The sequence below is a fragment of the Archocentrus centrarchus genome (genome assembly GCF_007364275.1).
Source record: "Archocentrus centrarchus isolate MPI-CPG fArcCen1 chromosome 18 unlocalized genomic scaffold, fArcCen1 scaffold_23_ctg1, whole genome shotgun sequence".
In the NCBI taxonomy this organism is placed as follows: domain Eukaryota; kingdom Metazoa; phylum Chordata; class Actinopteri; order Cichliformes; family Cichlidae; genus Archocentrus; species Archocentrus centrarchus.
Genome location: NW_022060145.1, coordinates 7,051,050 through 7,071,105, shown reverse-complemented (window position 1 = coordinate 7,071,105; position 20,056 = coordinate 7,051,050). Strand labels below are relative to the sequence as shown.

At 42.1% G+C, this 20,056-nt stretch overlaps 1 protein-coding gene across 1 annotated transcript; it reads right to left on the bottom strand.

Moving 5' to 3' along the window:
• Positions 1-3,236: 3,236 nt before the first annotated feature.
• On the bottom strand, positions 3,237-18,666 carry synpo2a (synaptopodin 2a). The gene is made up of 4 exons (XM_030722717.1): positions 18,506-18,666; positions 11,783-11,934; positions 9,836-10,605; positions 3,237-8,191 (listed from the first exon to the last, which is right to left on the bottom strand). Exons 1-4 carry the CDS (start codon positions 18,611-18,613, stop codon positions 4,470-4,472), a joined length of 4,752 nt encoding a protein of 1,583 aa, XP_030578577.1. The 5' UTR covers positions 18,614-18,666; the 3' UTR covers positions 3,237-4,469.
• Between the last annotated feature and the right edge of the window lie 1,390 nt (positions 18,667-20,056).

Here is a 20,056-nt window from a genome sequence, read left to right as displayed (position 1 = left end):
CACGAGCCCAAACCAGAAATAAGCCACAAGTCCATTGCCTACTGTAAACAACTGCCCTGGCTCCAGTAAACCTTTCATAAAATAAACAAAAACCTTTGTTGCAGTCTTGGTTAAGATTCATCTACATGAAGCAGTTGATGAAATTCACTGATTCTCTCCGATACGTTGAGCAGTAATGTAACAATTACCTTGTTCTAACAGGTAGCTGAAGCAAAGTGTTGGACAGTTGAAGTGTCTAGTGGCCACGTGCTGATGCATTTATTAAAATGCACCTGGTGAACAGTTAAATGGATGACATAATAACATGCCCACCCACAGCATGCCAAGTTATAGCGCAAACCTTTTCCCCGAGGTTCCCGAAGTAATTGCATTCTAGCACTTGAATCATTTTCCTGTTAGAGAACATCACAAATCCTGTTCCCGCATATGATGGATTTGCAAAATAAGCAACAAAAGTGCACAACCACGGCAGGAACCAGCATGGCAAATGCATGCATTCACGGCAAAATATCAAACTCTGATTACCAGGAATCCACAAGCTCAAGAACAACTCAAGAAACAATCTTTACTTGAAACCTGCATCCATCACTCTTTTCTCTTTTCTCCCATTGCATGCTCTAAAAGATTAACTCAACAGTCACGGATAAATCTACATATGCTGTTAATATACAACCAAATGCTTTTCCACTTATTTTGTACTGAACATGTCTATTTACTCACTCTATCCACTCTAAACAACATACTAATCTCATTATCTAATCAACTACTCTCCCACTTCAGTGTGTTTACCATCCATGTTTTTCCTGTCTTTTCTTATTTAATTATGGCATGCAAATTAAATCTAACCTAAAATGATAAAACAGCAAAACAGTAGAATGTATTTAAAAAAAATCAAGTTTTACATCAAAACTAGACCTCTAGCAATCAGCTTTCTTTCCTTTCTAACATACTTTAAAAACAAAATGGACTGACTGCATGTGAATGCTTTATGAAACCCTCAAGAAATGAGATTTGACTCATTAAAGACCACACAGGCTGAACTGTAGTCTACCGCCTCCAGCTCCAAGTGTTGCTGCTGTACACAGACTTGTAAGTTTGCTTCGCCAAAGGGCTCTTAGACTCAAATGAAGACACTGAGGGCCTCAGGTTTGCCTCTGTCACAGATTTCTGAGGCTGCCACTGTCTGGGCAGGGACCTGTAACCAGCATGACAAACTGGGGTGGAGGTAGGGCTCCTTACTGGCGACACAAATGATGGAGGCGAAGCTCGACTCAGATTCCGGCTTTGGCTCGGGCTCCAAGTCTGGCTGCCTGTTTTCTGTGGTGCTTGGTAAGAAACCCTGGCTTTCCACTCTGCTGGCGGCTCAGGCAACACTTTGCGCTGGGCTGCCAAGCGAACATTCGAGGCAAGGGTTTGCTGGAGGTTCTGGAAAGCAAAAGCTTCATCTACCAGGCCCAGGGGATGCCGGGAGGCAGCCTCCCATGGTGTAAGGGGCTTGTGGCCTTTTTCCAGCCAGGATGTCTGCCTCGCTGGGGGAGTTGTCGAGCCCTGAGCTGGGGGCTTTGGGGAGGAAGAAGTTGAAGCTGACTTCTGGCCCCTGGATGGTACTCTGGCTGATGGAGAAAGGGAGTAGCTCCTGCCAGTTGCCTGTAAAGAAGGATCCAGACATGTTTATTTTAGTAAGGGATCATTTGTGTTTGGCTCTTTGGCCAAATCAAATTAGCCTGGATAAGAGTAAAAAACAGAGTAGCTCTCTGCCAGGATTATTTCTTTTAAATGCTGTAATATATGTATAATTTATCTGTGTATAGAAGCTACTTCCAGCTGCTCTCTTATTCACAAGGGACATAAATGTGCAAAAGAGTTCTAGGATATGTCATACTGTAGTCAGTGAAATCAATTGCAAAAGCTTCTTCAACCCAGTGCTTTAGCATTTGTCTAAACATAGTGCACACCCCCCCCCCCCCCCCCCCCCCCCCCAATTTATCAGAGCAACTGGCATATGAAATATGAAAGTGCACGACCTTCTGAAAGTATGAGCCACATTCAGCTCATTTCCACTGAACATGGTTTGCTAAACAACAGTTTGAAAGAATAATGAGATGGAGATGCTAAATGCCTAATACAAATAATGTCCCCAGGAGACCTGCGCTGCCAAGGGTTATGTGGGGAGAAAAATCTGCCACTGTACTGTTCATAATCTCTTCCGATATCTTCTGTTATGTATGGTAGATATGAAGAAAAGACAGTGCTGCCATCATCTGGTAAGTGATGTGTACCGTCAGCTGGTAAAATATGGCAGAAATGAATGAACAGAAAAGAAGTGGGTGCATAGATAAATGCTAAATCAGTCAAGGGGAATAAATTCTCTGCTGACTCAGGTATGTGGTTTGCTTAAAATGCCTGCAGCAGTGAAGTCTTGGACACAAGAATATATGAGCAGATTAGTAGATAATCGTAGGTCATATTTTCGGTCTGCCGAAGGAGACCGATAAGATGACTGGCCAATTGCGCATGGTTTATATCTGTCTATCTGCTATTCATTTCTGCTAGATTTAACATACTCAGAAAAGGGGCTGAGCATAACAGCTGGTGTCCATAATGGTGTCCATACTGAGACTTAGAAGGTAGATGTTTAAAATAGTTTTCTTATTAAAATAGAGATAATCTAAAGTAAAAGTATCAAAGTTTGGTGTAACAGCGCTATAGGGGATTAATGTGTGGGCTCTCAACCAAGAGTAAAGATTGACTGTCTGTCTTTTATTGTCTTTTAATTGCATGGGAACATAAATGAATGCAGATAAAGATGCACATGTAACCAGCACATGAGGCTGTGGGGGGTGGGGATCAGTTCCCTCCAGAAATAGTTGGCAAAATCGGATACTGATACTTTCATTTAACATATTACTGCTCTTTCTCAAAACGCGTGACACAACATGGATATACATTTCAGCCGGGCCCACTCACTCGACCAAAATTATCCAATGAAGTCACGATGAAGTCACAAGTCTAATAATACTCTCCATAAATGCATCATCAGGTAGTCATTCTGCAGGAATGCACATCTCAAGCTTCTAAAACCCCAATTCCAAAAAAAAAAGGAGCTTATTTGGATAATGAGGTGTATCTGGCTGATAACTCTAATTTGCAACCAATTTTTCTTTTTGTTGTCAGGGTAAAAAAATGCAAAAATAAATAAACATATAAATAAAACTGACAGTATTTCTGCTGTGGGTGTAGAAGTGGTGAAATTTAAGCAAGATAAAAGGAAATAGACTAGAAATAGAGGAAACCCTAAAAGCATGCTCAGAGGACAAAAGAAAGGAAAACCACAGAAAGATAAAAGACATTTTAATGGCACTGCAGTGAATCATACAGAGAGTGCACTATGAAGAGAAACACACAGAGACAAAGAAAAGAACACAAAGAACCAAAGAGTGGCCCTGTACCAAAAACAAATTCATGTGCATTACCAGGCTGCTTATCCTTCCAATAATTCTTTGTTGTATATAATTTATTATCTGTTCATATATCAAAACAAGGGGCAGATGCATAATGGGTAAATCTATGAGAGAGTGAGTGAGTGACATTATATAACTGGCTCTTATCAGGAAAAATACTATGACAGTCTAAGATAGTAGCTTTCACTGGCTTAAGTTGAAATTTAAGCCTACTCTCTGGACCTCAGAACCTCCTCTCATGAGGGAGTTTAAATATAGTATCTAACATGATGAAACAGCTGGTAGAACGCTTTAAATAAATCCAACACTTAAGAAGGACCTACGGAAAAGGAACCGGTAAATGTACTGGAAAAGAAAAAAGAATCAAACACTTCATGTTTAAGCAAGTTTATCTGCTGCGTAATTTGGCCTAGAATGGCCTTAAACTCCACAGTTACATAATCTCCGTACTCAACAGCTGACATGACAAATTAAGCCTTCCGCTTGGTATCATTACATGCTACAGGCCCCATCCTTCTCACTTACCCATATATTTTTATCTTTATTTTTATTAGTGATTTAGAAACATTATTTTTTTTTTAATTCTTTTTTTCATTTATTATTTGTAATATTAGGAACATTTATCATGTTCTTCTTTAAAAAAAAAAATCAGCTTCTTGTCTTTACTTTCAGATCCACTGAATCTTTTTCCTCTCACCCTTTTCTTTCACTTCACATTGAGCATTATGCTCCCCTACACTCTTATACACGACCACTCAATTCTTTTACATAAAATGTAATTAATTTGTGTCAATTATTTTTGCAAAATTTTTTATAAAAATGTTTACAAGTATTGTGACAACTTTGTGATATTCTTAACTTGATAGATATTCCTTTTTCATTAGCTCTCACAACTACTAGGTTCTGCCCTGTGACAAGAAAAAGAGGCGGTAGTGAAAATAGTCCATTTGGCAGAGCACAAACCCTTTGATTCAAGCAGACTTCCAATAAGTCATGATTCTACAAGAATCACTCTTTATCAACTGCTGTAGGCTTCCACACCTGAGCTGAGCTCTTATTAGCTGTAAACCTAGGCTTAGGAGCCACTCCAGTGTTACCACCAGATGCAGATTCAGGCCTAGCAGCCACAGGGAAACTGGGAGCAATATAGCTACTGGGAAGCTGTGGCTGGTAGGGCACTGAGGGAGTTGCCAGATAGGGAGGGCTACTGGCTGGCTGGTAACCAGCTTGCACTGAGTGCTGGTAGGGAGAATTTGGAGGCTGAGGGGCTTGGGGAAGATAAGCAGGTGGAGCAGGTTGTTGATACTGTTGGTTATACACTTGCTGGTATTGACAACCAGGAGATTGCTGATAAGGATTGGAGGGAGGATAAACATTTGCTTGAATCTGCTGATACTGGCTATCATGCATCACAGGCTGCATTGACATCCCATAGGGTTGTTGGGGGTATGGGGCACCAAATGGTCCAGCTGGCTGGACCGGGGGCATTTGCTCATATCTGATTGGGTGGTTATCATCAGGTGGATTAGGAGGTGAACAACTGGTCTTAGATACAGAAGACTTGGCAGCCTCTGCTGCTGGGCCATAGATAAAGAGTGAGGAATTTAGTTGATAGGGTTGATGTTTCATGACATCTATTACATTGAGAGGTTTAGGGGCGGGTAGCTGTTTCTCTTTCTCTTTTTTCTTTGCTTTGGTTGAAGGGCTAGTTGAAGGGGGCTGCTTTGCTGCTGCTGGGGGATAAAAAGGTGACTGAATAGGATTATATGCACGTGGAGGTGGAGCACGTACGTTGGGAGTATATTTCCACTCGTTCGGTAAGGAAGCTGCTGGTGATGTTGACCTGCTTGCCTTGTTTGCTTCCACAGTCTCAGAGTCCACGATGTACTTCTCCATACGGGACTGCCTCTTTGCAAACATATCAGCTCCTTTTCCTCTAACAGCTGGCATCTCAAATGCTGAACCCTGGGATGATGGGTTTAGGACAGTGGCCATTGGGTTGATGGGTGATGAAGCTCTTTGACCAGTAGTAAAAGAGTGCATTCGCTGTGGTGGGGCAGGAGGGGATCGGTTTTGTGGGGTATTCTGTGGTGGTTGCCAAGGTTTTGGAGATGGACGAGTGTTCACTGTCAATGTGGAAATATTCACTGTTTTTTGCTCTGACTGTGGTATCCAGGCATTCACGAGTGTCTGAGGCTGTGAATGAGCTGGTTGCCAGGCATTCATTGGTGGTGGTGGTGGTGGACTCTTTGATATGGGCTGTTGCCACTTTGGCTGTGGTGTTGGTTGGGCTGGAACAGGTTGAGCCCATGGAGGCTGATGTTGGGCCTGATCTTGCTCTTGAGGCCAAGAACTTATATGGTGTTGACCATGCTCTGGGGGCTGTTGAGTCCAAGTAGGCTGAGCTGGGGCAGGTACTGGCGCCCATGGATTTAAATTAGCTTGAGGCTGTGTTTGATGTTGTGGTTGAGCTACTTTCATCCAGGGTGGCTGAGCTTGGGGTTGAGGTTGTGATGGGGCCCATGCATCCATTGAAGGTAGCTGTTGCTGCTGAGGCTGAGCTGATACCCAAGGTGGTTGAGGTTGACCTTGCGCTTGAGCCTGTGGCCATGATTGTGGAGGAGCTTGATGCTGTGGTTGCTGAACCCATGACGGTTGTGGCTGGGATTCTGGTTGTACCGCTTGAACCCAAGGAGGTTGTGCTTTTTTATGGGGTTGTTGCATCCATGGTGGTTGATGTTGAGAGTCAGTTTGTGATGGTTGTGTCCATTGGTTCTGAAGTTGTGGCTGCATTTGTTCTTGGGCTTGACCCCAGTTTGGCTGTATTTGCTGTAGATGTGGCTGCTCAGTAGAGTGTGCCCAGGATGGCTGAACCTGTGGCTGAGACTGAGGTTGCTCTCTTGACTCGGCCCAGGATGGCTGAACATGTGCCTGGGCTTGCGCTTGCTCTGGAGGCTGAATCCAGGATTGCTGAATTTGAGGGTTCCAAGTATTTGTAGGTGGTTGCTGTGCCTGGTTCTGAGTAGGCTGACGTGTTACCCAAGGTGGTTGGGGTGGAGACTGGCTCAGGGGTGGTTCTGGAGGCTGCACTTGAGCTGAATGCCAAGAACTGGAAGATAACTGTTGTTGCACTTGTGTTTGTGTTGCACCCCAGGTAGTTGCAGGAGATGACTCAGGCTGCAGCATAGTATTCATATGTCCATTTGCCTCCTGAGCTGGAACTTGCATAGGCTGTTGTTGAGATTCAGATTCCGGAAGAGGCCACGTGTGCTGCTCCTCTTTGCTAGTGCTGGCAGGATTCTCCTGGGGTGCTGCAGGGGGAGAAGACTCAGGGGCAGGTGCAGAGGTTGGCTCTAGTTCTGGAGCAGGGGTAGTCTCTGCGGTGGGGGCTACAGCAGGTGTGGATAGACTATTTTCAGCACACTGAGGCATGTCCTGGTTGGTCACTTCTATCTGTGAGGACCAAGGAGGTGAGTTGGGGTTGATCACAGGCTTTGGGGCAACTGGTGGAGGAATTTTGTGTTTAACTCGCTGAGCCTGGAGGAAATTACAAGCCTCAGCCCCAAGGCTAAGATAGTCCTCCTCAGGTCCTGACTCAAAACCCAACTTCTTATCACCTTTGTTGAGGAGGTTCAGTAATGCTGGGTTTGGGGATACTTTTGGGGCTTCCTTAAATGTGAACATAGGCTTTCCAGCATTCTTTCTCTTTGAATCCAACAAAAGGCCCGTCCTAATTGCAGGAGTTGAAATGCGTTCATCACGGGAAGCAATCTGCTCTCCTTGACCCACAGAATCTTGATTGGTCCCACTCATCGCATGAGAATAAGGGGTGGCAGCCATGTTGTCTACTGAGAAAGGCTTTGCAGTACGATTACTGAAAGAACTCTGCATTTCATTTGTTTGATATTGGACTGTGCCATTGGTATTTGCTGAATAGTGCTGCAAGTTCTGCTGTGCCTGATGATATTCCTGCTGTTGTTGATACATTTGCTGTTGCTGATAATGACTTTGTTCATACTGCTGCTGTTGATATTGCTGCTGATATTGTTGCTGCTGCTGGTAGTTCTGTCGTTGTTGCTCATAGTACTGTTGTTCTTGAAACTGCTGGTACTGTTGTTGAGTTTGCTGGTGCATGTTTACATCCATGTAAGTATGGCCCTCTGTTGTGGACTGCATGTAGGAATGCTCCGCTATTTTCTTTCCAGCCTCCTGCACTGCTTCCACGGGCATCCCTTGGCGCCTAAGCTCCTCATGTTCAGCAGAAATCTCATCCATCCTCTGACGGCGCTGGGCAAACATCAGCGCACCCTTGCCTTTGGTTTCAGGCAAACATTCCATCTCTGCTTGGTTCTTCAAATTCCTTTCAATTTCAAGGAGACCTTTGTCCAAAGTAAAAGTTAGCACACCTTTGCTACTGTGGGTATTAGTGAGAAAAGGCTTGACTATTTCAGACTCGTTTGGGGTCACAAGGGTAAATTCAGTAGCAGAGGTCTCTTGTCTGTTGTCCCAGTTTTCGTCGTCCTCCTCGTCGCTGTACTCTGGTTCGTCTTCACCTGTGCCGTAGCTCACAAGTGTGAATTTCTTAGCTCTCTGACGATGCTTCTTGAACATTAACAGCCCCTTGTTATTGGGGTTGGTTGGAGCAGCCGTAAGGAGGAGAGCAATACGTTTACATTTGGACTTGGCCTCCTTTAGCTGTTTCTCAGATAGGCTCTCGTTGCGCCTGAGCCCTGTGTAGAGAAGGAAAAGAGAGCGAGTTGTGTTTATTCATCTGATTAAATGGCATTAATAACTTACAGAATTACACTCATCAAATGTTTGAATCATAATTAATCAGATATTAATCAAACAATAATTACAATATTACAATAATAAAACAAAAAACAAAAACATAAAGGTATCTGCACTGCACCTACGACTGTAGTTAATGCTTAAATTACTTCAAAATTAATGCAAACAGTTGTTTTTGTCATATATCTGTCTTGAACATGAGCTGAATATCCTGAATAATATTATATCAAATTCAGTTTAGTTTTGCACTCATCAAAGGTTCCTGCAGAAGTTACTTGGCAACAGATGATACAATTCAGCTTCAAAATGAAGGCAAGCCCCAAAGCAGTTTCAGCCTGTAATATTACTTTGATATAAACGTCATCCAACATTTACAAAAGGAGCAAAGACAGAAAGAACAACAAACTATTAATACTACATGCTCTGTGGTTGAACTGATCCAAACACTCAACAAATAGACTGTAAACCAAGCTATTAACAGATTCATTCACATAAGACATGATACATTACATAGATTCTTAGTCCACACGTTACATTTATCCATCTATAACTACAGTATATACTTCTACACTATACTGTTGTGATTTTATCTTTCAAATGTGCTCGTTCAGTTGAACATAATACACTGGCCCATAAAGCAATTATGAAATGCACTGACCCAAGTCTAATATTCCCATTTGTACCCTCAATCAGTTATTCAACCCTATAAAGTAGCCAGGAATAGGAAGCGAGAAAGATTATTTTAGCATGCATGCAATAAATTCACCAGGACAGCAACGTCTTCACCAATCCTTATGTGTATGTTGGCAGGCCGTCTGCTAGAAAAGAAAAAAAAAAATCTTTTCTTCTTAAATCACTTTCAGTCCAAACCGATAGCAAGAGAGAAGGAACACTAAAAGCACTCTTACAATAAAGCAAGCAGGCTTACTTTTTTTTCTATTCTTGCAAGACTAACCTGAAGGTGGAGGAGACAGTGGGAGTGAGCAACAGACTCACTTTTTTAGCTTAGTTAAAGCACCCAGTTTGAAAGGATCAGGTAACCGTCTAGGGGAGCACATGCTGGTGTCTGTCAAAGGGCCACTTCTGCAGGCATCATCAGCGTGCTGGTGTTATATTTATGTCTTCTACACAGCTCACAGGAACGCTCCAGTATCCATATTCACCATTACCGCTCTTTAAATGGATGGTTAAAATGTTTTATAAGGTGCAGCAGCTTTTTTACGTAGTGTTCATTCTTTTTGTGTCTTTTCCTTTTGATTCTTTATATGATATGAGTTTGTTGGCAGCCCCATCTACCCGCTCTACTATAACTTTGGCTCTGTAATAATTCAGGTTAGATCCGGATGTATCTCCTTCCATTCAAAGGAATGAGCACCCCCACCCCCACTGATTGCAGTGAGACTATTTTGAGGCATACACACACTGGACATCAGGCTTTGGAATGCACACATGTTGACAAATGTAATTTAATGGTGAAGATTCCCCCTTAAAGAAGAGACTCTTATTCCCTATGCTCTCACACACAGAAAGAATGCACGAGAGAATAATACTGGTACAGGTGGAACTGGTTCAAAGATACTTACTGGCATGCCTTGCCCGATGCTTGTTGGGTTTGTCTTGATCCCCCTCAGAATCAGAGTCCTGCTCATCTGCAGGCGCTGCCTCTTCTGAGGGAATTTCATATGTGACAGTAAAAGAACCAGGGACACCCTCGCAGTGCCCTCCTCCTCCTCTTCCTTCTTCTTCTTCTTCTTCTTCACTTTGGGAACCAACTGTTTCCCTGACCCGAGTGCCACCCCCACTCTGGAGGCCCCTCCCTGCTCCTGATGCTGCTGGTTGCTGCAAAATGACCTCCACCTGCCCCAGCATCAAAGGGGAGCTTAGAACCACTCCGTGATGGCTGAGCGGCTCTCTGGCAGAGTGCGATGTGGCGGTAGCATTGGTGACGTGGATAGTCTCCACGATAGTCTCTCTGTTTGAGAGGTCTCCTTCAAACCCACGAGCACTTCCAAGGGAGGCACAACCCACGTCATCCAAGGTTTGCTCAGACAGGGACACCTGGAGCTCCACCATGTCCCCAGGTGAGAAGCACCGCTGTACTTTATCATCATTTTCCTTAGATGAGGGAGCATGTAGCTGAGTGCAAAGCAGCTGGCCTCCCTTGGAAAACTCAGTGCTGCCATTAAACTCCCTACTGAAGGCCTCATCCTGGGATGTAGGATCTGGGATTTGGGATCTGTCCTTTGGTGAGAAGATGTGGAGGGTGGTGCTCTCTAAAGTCTCACCAGTAGAGGCCCTCTCACCACAGTGCATTTCATCTGATTCATAGTCTTCAGCAGGGATGGAGTTGTATCTTTTAGAGAAGAGAAGAAGGGGAGAGAAGCAATGAGTGAGCAAATGTGTTTTTTTTTTCATCATTAAAATGAAGTGAACTCAAGGGGAGACAATAAGACAATTATTTATTATTAAATGCCATGTCTTAGCAACTAAATTTGGTATTATTTACATTGTCCCACTAGTCTAGTAGAAGATATCTAATTTAGATCAGCAAGGACTGTCTATTTATCTTATTTCAATATAAATGACATGGGCGTGTCCAGTTCACACACATTTGGTGTTATTCTGTTATCATTTTAAAAGTAGGTAGTAAGCAGGTATTGTGTCTGAGGAATTATACCACTGGATTTAAGCCCTTCTTGTGCTTCGGAAGTTCTCAAAGGAACTGAGAAGATTTAATCTCAAGTCAGCAAGTTAATCAAAAAGGTCAGGGTACTGAAGTGGAAAAGGATCACGTTCAGACGCTGCTTTGCCTAATTTCTACTTTCAAGGTCAGTTTGGAATAGCGTAAACGAATGCCAATATGCATGACAGCAAACTGTATTTAAGTCAATTAGCCCTTAAAGACCAGCTCTTTTCTCCAAATGTAATTAATTTTGTCAAACACAAGTTGCGGTGATCTGCTTAGAATCAACTTTAATCTCCCTTCAAAACAGCTACATGCAGTTTGAGGCCCATTAAGGAGAAAGCAGGATTATCTGAGGACATGTCACCCTGGTAAACAGACTGGCACTGCCAGTTGAGTAATGGCTGAGCAGCTGCATGCCAATCAGACTCACAAATATGCAACACCTTGGCAAAGCCACTTGGAAGGTCAGCATGACCAAGGCATATTACAGTACCCCACTAAAACACACACACAGACGTGGACGCATATTCTCACAGAATCAGTCAGTGGTTCACATGTCATGAAGCTACATGCTATCTAAAAAAAGGCAACAATCACTTTTTAGTGCTGCTGTGAGCACCAAACACCTGCAGCTTGCATGGCTCACTTGGCCTGATACACAGACTTTGTAGTATAAGTGATGCACCAACATTATTTTGTATTTTATTATATTTTGCATTGTATTATATTACTCTATTACATTATATTACATTATTACATGCCATCCTATGTATCTGGCAGTGTGTGCTCCTGGCTTTGCACAAGTCTCATATGAGCTCAGCTAACGGCTGGCACGCGGTGCTACCGTTTGACAAGCAGCTGCAGACAGTCGATCGACGTATCGATTAGTGCAAACGCTCGTAGAAGGCTGAGGTCAGCACACGGCTCGCCGTTGATTGACACCACCTCATCTCCGTCGCATACTCCAGCCAGGGAGGCACGACCACCCTCCGCCACCTGTGGGAGACATTATGTAGTAAGAAAAGAAAAATGCAATTAGATATGTAAATTCTACACAAACAGGGTGATGGTGCAACATCAGGTAATAGAAGATAGCATCAGATAAAGACCTGCCATAGAGGGAAATGCCCCAAGTGTGAGATCTGCTGTCTAAGCTCCATAAAGCCCAGATGTAACAGTAGAGGTGGTCACAAAGGTCAGAAAACAGAAACATATTCCCTAATATCAGTTTCACAAATCCACGTTCTTTGGGAAAGCATGAGGATACACCGTATTTTACATTCAAAAGGTGAAGAAAATGCATTCTGACAGGAATAATATCAGAAAAGACTTCTTCGTGTAACATGAATTCTTTAAAAAATGACCATCCAGTACAAGTCAGTGTATTAAGATCGCGCCAGACAATGCGTGTCCAGAGGAATTCGATATAAAGATATAAAATGATATAAAATGAGCGCGCCAGCATAATTTCACTTAAAATAATGAATATTTGGCACCACGAAGTAGAAACACTAACACAGGTTAGGTGTTCAGTAATAAAAGTGTTAATTCTACCTTGAATTTTACTTGTGCTGCTGCATATTATTGCTGTAGGCGAGCTCTGAGTAGAGCCATTTAAAGGGCACCTCTTTACACAGTTAGACTAATGACTGATGGTTTCATTTTCTTCTAATTGGTTCCTGGAGCCTATAAAATGGTTCATTAATAAGAGGATTTAATAAGGAGAAATACCTCATAAATTCAACACAAAAGGCCACTCATACAGCTAGAGGGATAAATTATTACTTTAGCACTATGCAATTAGAGGATTTGGTTTCAGGAAATATGTTAAGATGTTTTGCCAATATTACTATTCCAAAGCTTTATGAAGGTTTTTCAGATATCTTAAGACTGGCAACCCTGTGAAAAAGTTGATTCTTTTCTCTTTACACCTTCTTAATCCTCAATAACATGCTGTAAAATTAAGTGTTAATGTTACACTTTTAATTAGTATCCTGGCTGATTTTTAGAGAGTACTTTTATTGACTTCAAAATCAATGCAGGTAATCTCTGGCATTAAACATGAGTAAGTGACCGTGATATTTTACAAATGATGAATATCTCTTTCCTGAATGATCTGAACGATCTCCTGGCAAGCATCACCCACATAAACTATGCATTTTAAAAGTTAAAGCAGCTATTTTTTTCATGCTTTTTAAAAATATATAAAATAGAGGACTAATCAAAATTGTAAACATTAAGCTTGCTTTCCATCTATCCATCCATTTCTTTCTGCTTGTCCAATTCAAGGTCATAGGGGGGCTGGAGTCTATCCCAGCTGCCATAGGGCGAGAGGCAGGGTACACCCTGGGCAGGTCACCAGTCTGTGGCAGGGCTAACACAGAGAGACAGACAACCATTCACACTCACATTCACATCTATGGGCAATTTAGAATCACCAGTTAACCTAACCCCAGTACAGTGCATGTCCTTGGACTGTGGGAGGAAGCCAGAGCAGCCGGGGAGAACCCACGCAGACACATAGAGAACATGCAACGTGCCCCGGCCTTCCTGTGGAGATTCGAACCCAGAGGCAACAGTGCTAAGCACCACACCAACGTGCTGCCTTAATCTTGCTATAGATCAGAATATTGTACAATGTTGGTTAAAATAAATGGGAAAACAACCCAAAACAGCTCTTGTTTGCAATCAATATACTGTGTTATTAGTGTACTGGTGGAAATCTATAAAGTAAATAGCTATACATGATCACTATTGTAATATCTAGAATAACAAAGCTATAACTTTACAAAATGCAAACTTTGTCCCAAACACGCCTTTCATAGTTCAACGGGGGTAACTCTATATAGATGCAGTAAAATGATTTTGTCACTAGATGGCGACACACACACATGTTTTACAGCTGACAGAGGAAGAGAAAAAACCTCTGAATGAGCAGAACTTTCAGAGATTTTATATACAAATCAAATCCAAAAAAAAAAAAGGCCGGCATCACTTTGTTCATCATTTGCAGGACTTTACTTCACATATTTCCTCATACATTAAAACTTTCCCCAATAAAACTGTTTGTAGTCAGTTTGTCTTTCCTCGGATGTTTGTCATCATCTTTGCTCATGGCTTATATTTAAATGCAATGCAAGATCACACCAGTCAACAAAGCCAAGCACTCAAAAGCGAATCTACAGTAACCAGAGCACTGCAAAGAAGTAAGCTTGAGTCTAACATAAGCAGAGCAGCATCCAGAGCAATAAAACGACCCTACTCTGTTATATATACAAAAATCTTTTAGGAGTTCCATTATAGAGCTGGTGACTTTCAGATAATCCCGGCCTGACTCCATCCTCATTCCAGTTTTTCTGAGCTAACAGCAAACAAAACAAGCCCTATATGGCAGCCAGTGTCTGTCCCTTTGGGACTCACACCTCACTACAGGGAGGATGGTTACTTCCAGGATGCCACAGCAACCGTCCACACTCCAAAAAAGGAGGGGAAAGATTTGTCCTTGTCTCTCCTCACAACTCAAAGATACACAGTCAGATGATGTTTGCCATACAGCATACAAAGAAAAGTTTCATACATGCAGTAAGTGTCCTAGAGGGGGATACCAGATAAATGTAGGTGTGGGTTTCTTCAAATGAAGAAAATTATTAGCCTAATAACCATGTTAATGCGGGAAAGGGGGGGGGGGGGGGGGGGCATAACAATGCCTGGATTGCCAGTTTTTAAATGAGCTATTTAAGTGCTTTAAACATAGCAGAAAATCACAGGAAATACAGGACTGGGTGATGTCTCTGCCTTGCTCGGTGTGGTTCCTGCCCTTCACAGCTTTGAGCAATTATGCTTTTAGATTACAGGCAAATATTTTCCAGGTGTTTCACATTTAGCCCTGAATCCATGCCGGAAGATTTACATTTTACTCATCTGTACTTTCCCCTGGAAAAGCCAGATCTTAGTCTGTGTAAGGGTATTTATACTATTAAGCATCCTTTGGGCTTTCCTCTGTTTTTGTATCATTTCTTCTACTTATTATTATTCCTCTATTTACTTTGATTTGAGCTATATGCATCTTGAGGAGTGAATGGGTCCCTATTCCCTAAGTGTGAATTTATATATTTTACAAAACAAATAGCAAACATTAACTTTGTGGGAACTTTAGTAAACGAAGTTAGAAAATGACTTAAAGTGATTTGTTGATGATATAACAACTAAAGTTAACATTTTTTGTAACTAACTTAACAGATAAGAACACAACAATAAGAATGCAGTGATTGGGGAATGTTGTGCAAAGTTTACTTAACATTTAATCCAACCCTCAATTCCATCATCAAAAATTAAAGTGCAAGATGTTTTCTGTCATCACAAATGAAACACTACACTTTTTTTTTTCCCTTTTCTTTTTTTTTTTTTGGGGGGGGGGGTCTACTGACAAAAAGCGAGCAGGAATGCCACAAATATAAAGCTGTCCGAGCCCTGGCCCTCATTTGTTTAGGTGATGTGAAACAGAAAAGTAGAAAACAAGCCTAGTCATCACGTAAGGTCACTGCTTTCTCCCAGGACTGGAAATGAGATGGCTTGTTGCAAAACACGATGCCAAAGCTCAGATAACTGGGGGAGCTGTGAATCACTCTGCTCAGTCTGGGAAAACAGCAGTGAATGACATTTTGCTCATTTTCTTGCCAGCTTAATAAGGTTCCTGTGGCGCACTATTAGGGCTGAAGCATCAAAAACAAAAGCCCTCTTTGCTCTGTAAAAGGCAAAAGAACAATTAATTCAAGTTTTTATACTTTAGTAGACTGGCAATTAGGTCATACAGATACTCAGGAAAACTTTCAAAAGACTTTTATTACGATTACAACTGTCACTGTGTATTCCACAGCTGATCTGATGTGTGCTGACAGTCCACATACCAACACAGCATACCTTAGTAATTAGGCCAAAATGTCTCCTGATCAGGTTGGTGCGATTTAAACTTTTTGGAAAAATCTGTTTAATATTAATACATTTGCCGACACATGTCCACATCATAGAAATAAATGTTTCTTTTTCACCCCAATGTGTGTGTGTTGAATGCATTTGAAATGGCTTTGTATTGAGCGTGTTTCTGTAGCTTTAAAAAAATAAAGTGACCTCATCAACTTTCTACTCAAGCCAGGACTCCAAATAAGAAGAAAAAGACTACCACCCTTATATGGACAGAACCTTTTAAGAGTGGATACAGAGTGCCTTACTCTGTACTGCTTGTCAGTACACCGAACAATCACTTTCTCTCAGGAAACAAAACAGCTTCCACTACATTCAACAGGAGCTTTAAACACACACATTTTATCAGACGCGGCAGAGCCTCCAGCTTAAGAGCATTTGTCACGATCTTGGTATGTTTGTTTCTCTTTTTCAACTTCTGACTAACAGACTTGGCTCACTCATGAGAAGAGTTTAAAGGTATGTTTAGAGTTATGCCTTCCAGATGAGGCAGACTGAACACCCCCCCACCCCCCACCCCGTCACCCCCAGATGTCCCAGACTGCAGCATATGTAGCTACTTCACATTAATAGGGCCACACTTGAATGCAGTGTATTCACAACACTCTTATGTAACACACGAGAACACTTTGGATGCAAGCACACTTTAAACACCACATTTATGTCTGAAATTAGGCAGCGCAGTCTCACAAGAAAATTAAAGCTTAAACAGGCACTGAAAGCAGGGGGCAAAAAGGAGGGCGGCTTTCCAAACAGCTTTGCTTACTTTACCTCATGTTAGCTGCTGTTTTTGGCTTAGAATTGTGTGAGGGAGAGATGGTAGCCTGTGTGCAATTTTTTTTTTTCTTCAATTCACCATACAAAGCTTTATGCTGTATTTCTCTCACTAAAAACTATTATGATTTTACGGCTGTTTATTGCCCACATCAGATTTTGCATTTAGTCCTTTTGCTGATGCTTTTATTCTGACATGAGGCAGTGACTTAATGCCAGACCTGAGCAAGGGATTTCTTACAGTATGGAGGTTTATTACTTAACTGCTTCAGTAAAAGGGAAGGGGGCCGTTTCATAGTAACAAGTGCGACTATGCTACTTGATCAGACTATTCATACAAAATATCACACAAAACAGCTTTTACAGATGTGGCTTCAGTTGCTGGAGACAGGTTAAACATCTGTCACAAAAATGATCTGCTGATGTTTTCAGATTCTCCGAAGCTTTCTTCTGGCGGAGCTTTGATGTCGCAGGAATGCGGCTTAAGGAAAAAAAAAAAAATTTACATGCACTTTACTGTGTTGACAAGTTGATGAGGGATGCGTGCAGCAGGAGTACTTGTGAACATGCATACCATATATAGAGCCTCAGCGGCTAGTCGAAGTAACGACACCTGGCTTCACATATACGGTGCATCTAAATGGTCAACATCAAATCCATTTCTTCAGGGAAGTCTGCTTTGTGGTGATCCAGCCTGCAGACCTTTCAGTGATCCTTACACTTACACAGATGTTCATTAATCGTTATGTTCGATTATTAAAGCTCCGCTTAAGTATGGTACTTTTACATAGTGTCATTTTTTTTTATCTACTTGTTTTTTTCCCAAACTTGAAAGCAGTAAACTAAGGTGGCCTTTACTGCAATCAAAATTACCAAAAAGCTGTGAGTTTGCAGAGTGTACAGCGCTGTCCAGACATGTGTTCTTTGTAAAGCTGTTGTGACTAATTTAAAAGTATTTTAATCTTTAACCTGATGTCCATTATTACTGGCTACAAAATGACAATATGTGATAGGTGGATTAAAAAAAAAAAAAAAAGACATGCAAATAATAGGAAAAAACCTAATTCCCTAAAGAGTAGAACATATATCATGTATCTATTGTCATTTGCACTACAATATGTAAAAGAATGGCTTCTGTGAGTCATTGGAAAGTGGCTACCTCAGCAGTTACCTGAAAGCAGATAAAATCCTGCAGCTCTGCGGTTTATTACCTTATTATCAGGCTAAACAAATGCTATGTGGCTGAGCTGTTCTTACAGCAACACTTGAAATTTGCCTGTCCTCCTTCTTATCACTTATTTGAATGTTCTTTGAAAGTGATATTTGCATGACAACATTTTAGTTTTAGCCGAACCTCTTTCTTTTTCTTTTTTTTTCTTTTTTTTCGCGTAACACTGGGGTGTAATGGACATATACTTTAACTCTTCAGCTTGGTTATTGGTCTTTCTTTCTTGCTTTAAAGTCTTTGTGACTGAAAACAGATCACACTGCCCTAAGCTTCACACTCTCTCATGGCCTTGACCATATAAGGGTGCCGAGGAATCTCTCACCAAAACACAGCCAACGCGCAGAAAAATGCAGTGACTCTCCCATTAAAAAACTTTTTTTAGTCTCCTTTTTTCCCTGATGAATTTATCAAAAATAAATCTTTGTCTCTCGCCATTCTAAAGAAATAGAAACTTTCCCAGGATCTCAACAATAACATTTGCACAAACTTTCATTAGGCTGTTTATTCATCACTGCAAGCTCACTCGCCTTAGACGGGCATGACCCTGCTTAAGTGGAATTAAGACTTCCACATATGCACACATACCTGGGAAACTAGAAAAGGTCTGTAGGTGTCCCCTTCTCCCTCTTGCAGGGTGAATCCCCAGGGTGCACCACCGCGCAGCGTTACGCAGATGTAATCCCCGGTGCCCATGCTGCGCGCAGCTCCTCAGCCAAACTTCCACAGCGCGTTCATAGAGCTGTCAGCCGAGCCAGCAGCACTTAACAAAAAACCACATCCACCGCACCGCTGGAGCCTATAACCCCCATCATCTGTCCTCCGAGTCCAGCCCGCTTTGGAAACGTCACTGCGCACGGACCCGCCTGCAGGCGTAAAATGGAACTGGTGGTCGGTGAGCTCTGCAGCCTTCTTGTTTGCAATTCTCACTTCCCAAGCATCCTCTAACATTCTATTTTTTGCCCACTAAAAGAAAATTTGGGCAACGGGGAGTTATGTTTCTGCTTTAGAGACAGCAAAGAAGAAGACATTGAAGATACACAGGTATTCCAATCACTTCCATTGGACACTGGACTCTAGTGCAGTGGAGTCGTGTTCCCTGCACTGACAAACCACGCTTCCCCATCTGGTATCATGGATGAGTCTGGGTTTGGTGGTTGCCATGAGAACAGTACTTGTCTGACTGCACTGTGCCAGGTGTAAAGTTTGGTGGAGCGGGGATTATGGTGTGGGGTTGTTTTTCAGGAGTTGGGCCCAGGCCCTTAGTTCCAGTGAATGGAGCTCTTAATGCTTCAGCATACCAAGACATTTTGGACAATTTCATGCTCCCAACTTTGTGGGAACAGGTGGGGATGGCCCCTTCCTGTTCCAACATAACTGCGCACCAGTGCACAAAGCAAGGTCCATAAAGAACCTGACTGACTTGCACAGAGTCCTGACTTCAACATGATAGAACACCTTTGGGATGAATGAGCGGAGAATGTGAGCCAGGCCTTCTCGTCCAACATCAGGGTCTGACCTCACAAATGCACTTCCGGAAGAGTGGTCAATAATTCCCATAAACACACTCCTAAATCTTGTGGAAAGCCTTCCCAGAAGAGTTGAAGCTGTTATAGCTGCAAAGGGTGGCCCAACATCATATTAAACCCTATGGATTGAGAATGGGATGCCACTCAAGTTCATATGCCTGTGAAGGCAGAGGAGTGAATGCTTTTGGCAATATAGTGCAGTATAATAAGATTTATCTGTGTAAACAGAGAATGATAATTCCAACTTGATTTGTGTTCTAACACAAATAAATTCCCCTAAATTATCACTGCATACACCTTAGTATGATTCATATCAGTATCCATTCATTCTTTTTTGAACTTCAATCTCTTCAATTTCCCTTTCAGGTGGATGTTTGAAATAATTTTCAAGTTTTCTTTTATATTATATTGAAATTAAGGTCGTTATGGAGTTTGTTTTGTCAGAGAGAAAGCTCACGTTTGTTTCTCAGCTGATGAAATGCATGTACTGTCATAAGGACCACCACTCAACCGCTGTGCTGAGGTGCTGACGTGTATGGGTTCCCTCTCTTCCACGCATGCGCACAGCGCAAGGGGCGACTCGGCCCCGTCAAGTTAACTCCTCCTTTCC